Source organism: Rhinichthys klamathensis, unplaced genomic scaffold (genome assembly GCF_029890125.1).
Source record: "Rhinichthys klamathensis goyatoka isolate OS25496 unplaced genomic scaffold, OSU_Roscu_1.1 h1tg000114l_1, whole genome shotgun sequence".
Classification (NCBI taxonomy): domain Eukaryota; kingdom Metazoa; phylum Chordata; class Actinopteri; order Cypriniformes; family Leuciscidae; genus Rhinichthys; species Rhinichthys klamathensis.
The window spans coordinates 3,629,328-3,640,439 of NW_026606651.1; the positions used below are offsets into that span (position 1 = coordinate 3,629,328).

The 11,112-nt window shown below is 37.0% G+C and overlaps 1 protein-coding gene across 1 annotated transcript; it reads right to left on the minus strand.

The window, feature by feature from the left end:
* Positions 1-131: 131 nt before the first annotated feature.
* LOC130088069 (serine protease FAM111A) lies at positions 132-6,197 on the minus strand. Its single transcript, XM_056254668.1, has 4 exons — positions 6,067-6,197; positions 5,920-5,979; positions 2,084-2,146; positions 132-1,970 (listed from the first exon to the last, which is right to left on the minus strand). The coding sequence occupies exons 1-4, from the start codon at positions 6,145-6,147 to the stop codon at positions 132-134; spliced, it is 2,043 nt and encodes a 680-aa protein (XP_056110643.1). The 5' UTR covers positions 6,148-6,197.
* Between the last annotated feature and the right edge of the window lie 4,915 nt (positions 6,198-11,112).

The following is an 11,112-nucleotide window of genomic DNA, read 5'->3' on the forward strand; positions in this document are numbered from 1 at the left end:
GAACACACAATCATCTCTTAAAATTACATGAAAATTGAAACCCCATAATGACATTTAAAAAAATCTCAGTCTGAATTTTAGGTCTCTCAGAATGGAAGAGAAAAAACAAAAAACAAAGTGGACAGATTCATTCAAGACTCTATGAGCTCTTCGGCATCAACCATTTCAACGTCAGTCTGATTCTCTGCAGCCCTTTCCAAGTTATTGACAAACTCATCCATCTCATTTATGTCCTTGAAATGTGCTCTAGCCTGTGCTTTAATGTTATCCAGGATAGGCTGCATGGAAAAGCCATATTCCATAACGCTCCAAGTTTTAGAACGTTCTTGTTTGTACTTATAGCCACCAGTGTGGATGCCAATCAGTTTGCAGTGTTCATCAAAAACTGGAGAGCCAGAAGATCCATGAAAGAAACAAGAGTTATAAGTAATCTGGTTTTTATATGCCAAAGGGTCCCATTTCTGTTCGGCGCACACCTCCATCATAACATGAATTAAATGCTCATTCTCAGATTTGTGTTTATCTGCAGCCTCTTGTAGATTCTCTCTCTCAATGATGATGCAGGGGTCCATTTTCTTGACCCCTTCTCCTGGATGTCCCACAATGCAGATCTGACCTCTGTTAGGAGGGTTTGGACTGTAACAACGGAGCAATTTAGGATACTTTGCAATTTCACCAACAGAATCCAATTCAAGAAGAGCGTAGTCAAGATACCTGCCGCTGTCATCTTTCCCGTTAAAGGAAGCTATGAGTTGTTTAACTTGTATGTGCTTGGTCTCCTTTGCTTCCAAACCTTCATATCCAAATACTGCAGTGAATGTCTTCATGGAGAAAGTGTCAAGTTCTCCAATAACATGAGCATTAGTGAGGATGAATCTGTCGAAGAGTAAGAAGCCGGTTCCTACGGGAGACTCCCCGACTCGAATCTGACACACAGAGTCAGAGAGTCTTATGAGCTCCCTCACTTTCTTCACCTCCAAGAAATTCTCAGCACTTTTATGATATTCTTCTCTGAAGAACTTCTGGACCTGAGACTTGTTCTTTAGGTTCTCTCGCTGCTTTACCGTCTTCCATAAATCTTCACACTGATCACGCAGAATTTTCGCAATCTCTTCAGATTTGTCTATGGGTTTGGCTACATACAGCTTTTGGTAGAGAGCATGATAGGTAGACATTGGTAGACAAACCGTAGGATTGGTAGACTTTGTTGTGTTTCCATCCTGTTTTTTTTCTTGCTCAGTGTTGATGGGATTCTGGCATGGCCCATTTTCTGCCGCATCAGCATCTGAAGCTTCATTAGGCTCAGTGTTGACATGAGTCACATCATCCTGACTCTTTAGCTGATTGTTGTCATGGCTAACAACTACCTGGAAAGTCTTTTTGTTAAGCGTTTTTGTTACAGGTAATACAAATTCATGTTTTATCACTGTACCAGACTCAGAAAGTGCACATGTTTTCTCGAAAATGACATCGTTAAATCTTCCATCACGTTTAAGAGCAGTTTTGATTTCCTCTCCTTTGAATGCAAACACACAAACATAACGAACACTTTTTCTCAAAGCTGCGCTCTTCAGTAAATATGTCACTTTTGGTCCTCCTTCTTTTTCAACCAAAAAGGTGACTAATGTTTCAGGTTTACTTCTTTTACTGAGGAGTGAAGGATCTATAGTTGTTTGTTGATTTGTAGAACTATTTCCATCCTTTTGGATGAAGGTTATATCGAAGATCTCATCTTCTTCAATAAGACAGCAGGGGAAATCGGTCTTTACAGCAGCTCTGGGAACTTTTCCATTGGATCTTTGGATGAGTATTTCTTTCAGTTTTTTCTTCTGTTTGTCTTTTTCGATACTGAAAAATTGGCTTGTATTAAGAGCCTCAAGCACAGTCATGGAAGTAGTACACACAACTGAATATGTCTTAGACTTAGAGTTTATACAAAAATTGAAAGCGTGTTTTTTCTCTTCGACTTCCTGTTAAAATGAGAAAAAAATGTTATTATGGACACAAACATTCAAGTGAATTCAACTGAGGAAATGTTTGTAATAAATTATTAATTATGCATGTGTTACAGAAAGTGATCTACCTGCTGCAGATCTTTTGATGGTCCCGCTTCATCTTCTTTCTTAACTGAAGGAGCCATCGTTTTCTGTGAAAATGTCAACAATAGTGAAGTTAATGCAGGCGTACCACTGTCTACATCTTTCTACCATAATTTAAATAATGAAAAGGACAGGTAAAAACGCACTAATGTTACGGACCTATCTAACCACCAAACATAATACCACAAAGCAAAACAAATGTCTTCACCCTGAGAGGGAAACACATATACCTCGAGAAAATACAGAACGCTCAAAAACATCTGCTGTATCTGACTTCCAAAGATTTTTTTATTAACAAAATCACTAAATTAAGACTTAGTGCCTGCCCTAATTTAACTGTCTCCCCAATCTCGACACCTGCTTCTGGTTTTTGATCCTATCAACCTCCAGACACTGAAGGACATGATTGTCAAGCTCAAACCGTCATCTTGTCCTAATGATATCATTCACCTGAGATTTTTTAAATGAATCATTGATTCAGTTGGGCCAGGTATGGTATCTCTTATCAACAAGTGTCTCAAAACGGGCTCTGTTCCTGCCAATCTTAAAGTGGCTACGGTCACTCCTCTCCTCAAGAAGCCTTCACTAGATCCTTCTGTTTTAATACATTTCTGTCTTACCTTTCATTTCTAAGCTATTGGAGAAAATTGTGCTGGATTAACTCAAATTTTTTTTGTCAAATAATTGTATTTATGAGGTTTTTCAATCTGGTTTCGAACTGCCCACAGCACTGAGTCCGTTGAAGGGGGTGGATTGGAATCCACTGCTGCTTCAATGTATATGTAATGAATGAGTGATTATAAGCAAGGTATTAATCAATATTTTTCCTTCTAAATATATAATGAGTTGAATGACTTCTCTAGGCTTGTGAGATTTTACTTTGTTATAGAAGTTACCAGTGTGATTACTGAAATGTTCTTTTCATATGTCTGTATTTGATATCTGAATAGGTATCAAATACCTAGGTCCAGTGGCACCGTAAACCGGCTCAATCTCTTCCATCTCAGATAGGGGTGGACCAGTACTACTTTATTTGATTTTTTATTCTAAACTGTTTTAATTATTCTTATTTGTTTTGATTATTTTAATTTCTTCTATGTAAAGCACTTTGAATTGCCATTGTGTATGAAATGTGCTATATAAATAAACTTGCCTTGCCTTGCCTTGCCTTGAATGCAGTAACAGTGCTTGCTCATTTAGCCCGGCTTCCAGAAATGAATTAGGAACTTGTTTTGTGTTTGAGAAAGGTCTTCAAAGTGTTAAAACATATAGGGTCATTGAAGCCAATAGTTTAAGGCACTATTTCTTTGTTAAAGCCTTACTTTCCAGTTTGACTAAAGTGTAGCTCTCCTTGGGAGAAAGAACGCATTCTCTTGATGTTTTGAGAGGACTCTCCTGTTTATAGTGAGAGCCTGGAATCCAACCTTGGAAAAGCTGTGTGTCGGTGTGTGTGTTAGTCTTCTTGGTTACAGGTTAAGGAACCACTGGCATTATTGGAGATTGACTGAGTTGTTGTTCTGGACATGTTGGCGCCCAGCAACCCAAATCTGCGACCACGACGTGCCTAACTTCAGGGTCCGAATGTGTCAGCTGCATAATCAATGGAGATATGATTCCGTCTATCTGTATATGTGTGGAAAATTACTGTGTTTATCTATTTCTTAGCCAATGAGAATCATTCAACCTGTTAACAATCACGTAGCTTAGACCTTGGAAATGGTATAACTGCTGTGATCTTTGTTAGTGTGTTCACACCGAACGTGAATTTAATTATTTGCACGAGTAGATTATATGCAAAGACGCGAATAGACGCATCATTCGCGCATCATTCGCGTCCAGAAAGAAATTGTTGTTGTTTTTTTATTCGCGAGTGACGCGGATGCGCGAATGGGTTCAAAATGTTCAAGCGGCTTTAAGCCTGGAACACACCGAGTCGGCCGACTACGTTTCCTCGGTGTGTTCCGTGCGGTTCCGTGCCGTCGGCTGAAATTGGTCCTCGTCTGCTTTGTTTCGGCCGATTCGACATTTTGAATTGGCGTCGGGTCGTTGGTGAAAGAGAGAACTCTGATTGGCTGTTCAGCTTAGTGAAAGAGTCGATGCACGAGAATAATTAAGGCTGTTCTTATGTTACGTCATCTTACCCGAGTGTTCCTTGGCGAATATATTTTAATATTAAAGGGGTCATATAATGCCATTTTTGTACAAGCTAATATGATTCTTTAGGGTCTAAATTAAAAGTTTGTAATATACTTTAATTAAAAATTCTCATTAGTATTGTAAGAAAACACTTATTTTACCTGGTCAAAAACAGCTCTGTTTTCAGCACGCCGTTTCAGTGCATATGACTTTAAATGATAATGAGCTTTGCTCACCCCGCCTCTCTGTTCTGTGTGTACACCGTTTGTAACACAATAACACAATAACACAATAACCATAACGCGTTGTTCAGTATAAACGTGGGATTATGAATTATATTGAGAACATCATACATAGAAAACATGCCGTAATGTACCCTGAGTGTAAACCTTAGACGCATTCATTGTGAAGCGTGCAGCTAGCGATTTGCAAAGATTAATATATTAATATAAAGTTTAATAAAACGTTACACTCACTTCCGTTCTTCTGGAGATTCAGCAGGAACACGAATATCTGGTACCGATCCTTTTTTTCATTAGCAGCTTCTTAGCAAAACCAGCTTTATACTGACCCTCGTTTATAAAGCAGTCTGGTGTGTGAAATGATTCGCGCAAACATGAAAGCATTGACGTTGCTCGTGGGGAATATTCCCTTCGAAAACAAACACAGCCACTGCGTCTTCAGCGGTTCGGATTCAGGAACATTAAAATGACTGCTGTGTTCGTTAGACGCTTAGACGCCATTCTGCTCATAGACAGTGCTCCAGCATATCAACAATGACCGCGCCGGTCCGCGCCGCGCAGACTATGATTGACAGCTCGCTCACGAGCGAGGGCGGGTCTGTGTTGAAACGCTCCTGTTAATCAACAATCGTGGGAGGGGCGTGCGAGCTTGTGACGTCACAGGCTCGAACGGCTCGATTTGAGGCAGGGGAAAACATATAAGGAGATTAAAACAAAACCACTGGATGGATTTTTATCATTATATGATGGTTGTGTACAGGCACTGCCAACACACATTTCAGTACAATCAACTTGTAAAAGTGCATGTGCCATTATATGACCCCTTTAACACGAGCGGAGTGGAATAAAGAAAGTGTTTAGCAGAATGTTTGCTCCTCCTGTTTTAAGGTTGCCCTTAGCTTTGCTGCTTTTATTTGTGTTTTATGTGTTGTTATGCAGGTATTATTTTCTTTATATGGCTGCTCTGTACAGCACTTTGGTCAGCCTAGTGGCTGTTTTAAATGTGCAATATAAATAAAGTGAACAAAGTGAACTAGCTGCTATAAGTAGTTTGCAATTTTAGATGGATACAGAATGACATATTTGGGTCCTGGACATGAAAGGGTTAAGAACACCTGGTCTAGAGCGTCCTGTTCGATCAGCTCTCAAATTCACTTCAAATTAAATGACAGCTTTTTCACAAACACTCCTCAAATCATAGATGCAGCTTCATCCCAACTCAGTCATTGCCACTGGAAAACTGGAATTCACCATTATTTTCTTGTTCTAAGCTAAAACTGTGCCATTGTTACATTGTTTTGCTGTTGTACAAAATACATTAAAGTGCTAGATAATGTTTTCTTTATTTGTGGCTTTGAGAATTTCAGAAAACTTTCAAATGGTGACATTTGGACAGTGTTGGGGAAAGTTACTTGTAAAAGTAATGCATTACAATATGATACCTGAACATTGTCACTCGCTTGTGACTTCTCCCCAGATTTATCATCTCTGGCAGTCTGTTTCTGAAAGAGACAAAAACATTTTCATTCCAACTAAGCCTAAACCCAACGCACTGTCCAAGCAGAGAGAAGGAGAAGGATAACAGTCACCTGTCCTACACGACTCTGTTGAAAGGAGATCCGAAGGTCTGTCTGCTTCAGTTTTTTCTTGGGTGGGTTTCCTTTAGGCATGTTTTTGACCGTTCGGTGTATCTTTAAACAGAACAAATGATGAAGAGCTGAGAAATGTTTAACTTGCATTAACTTGGTTATTTTAACAATGTAACCTTAAAATTAGTGACAGTCACCTATTATTCTTAAATTAGTATTACCTTAAAACAGTATTGTGTTATTCTTCTGCTAACATTAATATTTAATTAACATTTTCACAGTCAGATAAGTGAGTTATCTGTGAGTGCTTAAGTATTTATCTTTTTTTTCAGTATGCAGTTTAATTGGCTGGTTGGTTAGATTTTTTTGTCCTTTTGAGAGGCTGGTACACAGTCATTTGTCTGTGATCAGATTTAGGGTTTAGTTTATCGACAGTGAATGCTTTGAGTGATGAGAGCTCTATGTCTGTTATCACAGTGGTTTTCTACTCATTTTGGCAAATATAATTCCTCTGCCATAGAACAGAACAGAATGAAAAAATACAAAACCTATGCATGTCAATAGATACAACCATACATTTTAGGAATCCACAATTTCAGTGGAAGTCAGCACCAACCCTGATCAAACACACCTGTTAGGTACTTTTTATTCAATTGTCTACGGTCTTCTGCAATGCCCTCCAGATCTCGTGAAGACACCGAGACCAGATTGCACCTCGGTTAATTCTCAGTTTAATACAGTCGGACAGAGGATATTTATAATTGCTATTTGCTGTATTCACCTGCATCAATACAGTTGGATCTGTGTTGATACACGCCTTAACCTGTTTTCTGCTTGCAGCAAATTTGCAGACAGGAAGTCGTAGGCAGCTCACATGCTCAAACATGGTGACAGAGAGCCACAAATTATTTCACAACACCTGAACCATCTAACCAAGGTAGATTATTTAAAAATTACAGGCGGGTGTGTGCTGGATCAGGTTTGGCTCTGAACTATGACGATCACACATGAGCATGCAGGGCTGTCCTCTTAGATTAAAACACTATATTTCAGAATATTTAAGGTAATATTTTTATAGGCCATTCTGTTTTTAAAGGAATAGTTCACCTAAAAAATTAAATTGGCATCATTTACTCAAATGTTGTTTCAAACCTGTATGAGTTTCTTTCTTCTGTTGAACACAAAGAAAGATATTTTGAAGAATGTTGATAACCAGACAGTTAATGTACCCCAGCCATTGATTTCCATAGTACGAAAAATAAGGTTATATGCAGGGGCGTAGAATTTAGTAGGGACGCTAGGGACGTGTCCCTACCAATATCCAGTGACACTGATATATCCCTAGCAATATTTTCGATCAAAACTTTAAATATATTAAATAGTATTAAATAATACCGAAGTAAACGGCTACCGTCAACTGTTTGATTACCAACATTCTTCAAAATATCTTCTTTTGTGTCACAACGGAGTCGATCATGACAGTGATTCGACACGATTCATTCACGAACGAAACACCATTAAATGAATCCAAACACCTTTGATAGCATTGCGTTTTAGAGCCTTTTTGGATCGTAAATTCTTTCACAAGTCACAACAAGCGCATTTTATCCTTTACAGCATTTGTTTGTAACCGGTGAATACCAGTGTAGTGATTTGTGTTAATATTATTGAGGTAACGGAAATAATTCGATAAAACATTAATGCTAGAAATATATTAAAAGTTGTTGTAAACATCCAGGGTCATATTATATTTTGTTGAATATGATATTTTGTTTAAAAAAGTTACCTTATGTGAGTAAACCGTTTAAACAAAGCAGGAAAAGGTGAAGTGAATGTCGTCTGTTTTCCTTCGTGTGTTTGAAGCTCTGGTTTGAAGTGTGTGATCATCACTGATCTCATGCTATGATCTCATGCAGCGCGCGTAAAAGCAAATTATTATTCTAGTGTTTTGACGAGTTACAGACCATTGTAAAAGCTGTATACCGCCACCTACTATATTGGAGTGAGTAAATGATAAAATCAAAGTTTTGGTAAAATCATGGCTTCATTGATCTCTAGACGACCAGATTCACGTAGAAATAAAGGTTTTAGTTTGAATAGATTTTTAAATATATTGTTTATTCTCTACCTATAATAACCAGAATATTTTGCCAGTGTTTGTCGAAGTTGCTTTTAATTTGGGATTTACCTTCGTTTTCCCAAAAGGAATCTCTATTTTATATTTATTTCCCAATGCTATATTTTGCTAATTTGTCAATTTAATTTTCTTGTACCCCTATATATCTGGTATCCAGCCAAATTGGAGCTATTTTATTTTTATTTAACTCAAAATGGTTCACATATACGCTCATACGCTGCGATTTAAAGAAATATGTTTCTGTAAATCACTGCCATGGCAATAAACAAATACAGTCCACTTTAATTTTATGAATTGTTATGTTTTGTTCAGCTCATAATAGAACATCACGTAGAGAAACTCATCCAGTTGACTAAATAATAAATTAGATAAACCGTTTAAATAAAACAGGAAAAATAGATAAAAGAAAATACCCAGCTATTGCTTCATATCTTATATTAGAGTCATGGTGGTAAAGGGACAGTTGTGTGAATGCCTACTTGAGATTTTTTTGAATGCCAGAGACGGCACAAAAACAGAAATGCGGCATTAAAAAACTCTATCCTTTTCAGCTCTAACTCTGAAATATGGTGGGCTCGAGCTGCATGATGAGATATCGCCATTTTAAATGTTCTTTAAAAAATAATCAAATCTGCCACTAAGCAGCATTAAAATATCAAGACGTTTTTTTTTCTCATTCAGTATTACACAATTGTACAGAAAGGTCATTAAAATCTCAGGAATATTTATTTGAGGTATTGAGGAAATTCAAACAAACAAGAACAAATAAAAGAAAGAAAATAAAACAGCTGCTATAAAGATTTGAGAAAAAAAATTGTCCTTCAAAATTTCAGTAGCTCTGAGCAGTAATTTTATAATAAATAGAACATAATTGTAAAAGTAAAACAGCATTCATGTTATATACATTCACTTTTTGAACAAAGAGATTTGAAGTTTACAGTAAAAACACAAGCTCAATAACCAGAATGAGACATTTTCTTCATATTTTCTTCTGTAACTATAAAGTGTGATCTTATAAGGCTGGAAGCTTATCTATTTTGCTATTTTGAACCAATAATCAGAACAAAAGGCATTTGAAGGATGACATGTATAATTCAAATATTTATCTGACTAGAATACAATATATTAATCTGACTCCATTAGGATACTTTAATATCTCTATTAAGTTCACCATCATTCATTTCAGTTTATAAGCTGTCAGATGAGACCAAACATGGCTGAGTTACATATTAGAACACACTAGTAAATAAACAGTATGTAGTTGAAAGCATATGTCCTGTGAAGCAAATGGTACAGATGTGTCATTGAGGTGAAAATGATGGTCTCTCACGACAGAGTGCATGGAGTGTCCCAACAGTCCTTAATCAGCATATTGATGAAACCCTTGCACTAGATTAGCATAAGCATACTGTGATAATGAAGGCCATTGTGCCAGGTTTAATTCCCATGTATACCTTTAAAAGGCTTTTTGAAGTATAGGCAGTAGAGTTCTGCCCATATTTGCTCAGTCCTACATGTGTGTCAGTTGATGATGTGCTCAGAGTTCTGAGTCGTGGAGACGATCACGTCTCTTCACATCTGAACCGATTCCAGCCGAACCGCAGGAGCAGAGATGAATTCAGAGAGGTAGAACAGAACAGCTCTGATCCAAACCTATAAAGATCCATCAGCCCAACTCAAACCCCATTTCATATGATCTATTTTAATTCAAAATATAAACAAATGAGAAAGTTTTTTCCATTTAAAATAGCAAGCAAGGTGGCAAAAATAACAAATCCTTAAACATAGCTAACAGTTATTAACCATATTACCAACAGTGTGCATGTGTTATTCACTCTCATGATAGTTTCATAAATGTAGAGCTATTTTGTGAAATCTTTGTGTGTCTTGGAATGTTTTTCACTTTTGAAGCAGATTACCCTAATCTGTGGTTCTGTAGATCAGCAGATGATCCCGAGTCTCTACATGACTGTATTTAATGTGTTGTCGTGTGTTCAGGAGATGCTGAAGGTGTTTAAGGAGTTGGGTTTTAAGGATGAGGAGAAGATTGCGTTCTCCACACTTTCCCAGCATCCCTTTCTGCAGGATCTAATAGAAGGATCCTCACAGTACCTGCTTCCTGTGAGTATAACACACACACATGTGATCTCACACACACTACAACAGAGCTCAGTGGGGAGAGCTCCATGCCAAACAATGTTCAAATTAATATATAAAAAAATGGGTAACACTTTAGAATACTGTTCCGTCATTAAGGAATAACAGGAAAAAACGAGTAATGCATTATTAACACTCTAGTAACTGTTAACTAACAAGACACTCTGATTAACAAATTAATAAGTAATAATGCTTAGTTGAACGTAGTAGTTCACTATTAGCTAATCAATAACTATTTTTTCATACCTCCCAGAGGGCTACTAAGGATTATTATAAAGGTTCATAATTAATGTGAATACGGTAATCTATAATTAATTCTAAAGTGAAGGTCATGGTAAGCCACTAGTAATGACTCAAGTATCATTCACCAATACTAATTATTTGAATCAGTATTCTAAAGTAAAAAACATAACTCTCTAATAATGACTGAAGAGTTTTTTTTGTAAGGATTTGGATAGTAATGACTCAAATGTTACTACATTCTTCTAAAGGAATTATTAATTATTTGGATCAGTATCCTAAAGTTGAGCAACTCCTAAACCTTAATTTAACCCATGTACTGTACACTGTAGTATCTTACAGTATTCAGTACTTTTGTGGTAAGAACACTGTAAGTACAGAGAAAGTGCACGTACTGTAAAATAAAGTGCAACCTTGTAAGGTTTTGGATAGTAATTCCTTCCGATGGATTTGGTAACAATTCAGTCATTACTAGTGGCTTACCATGATCTTCACTTTAGAATTAATTATAC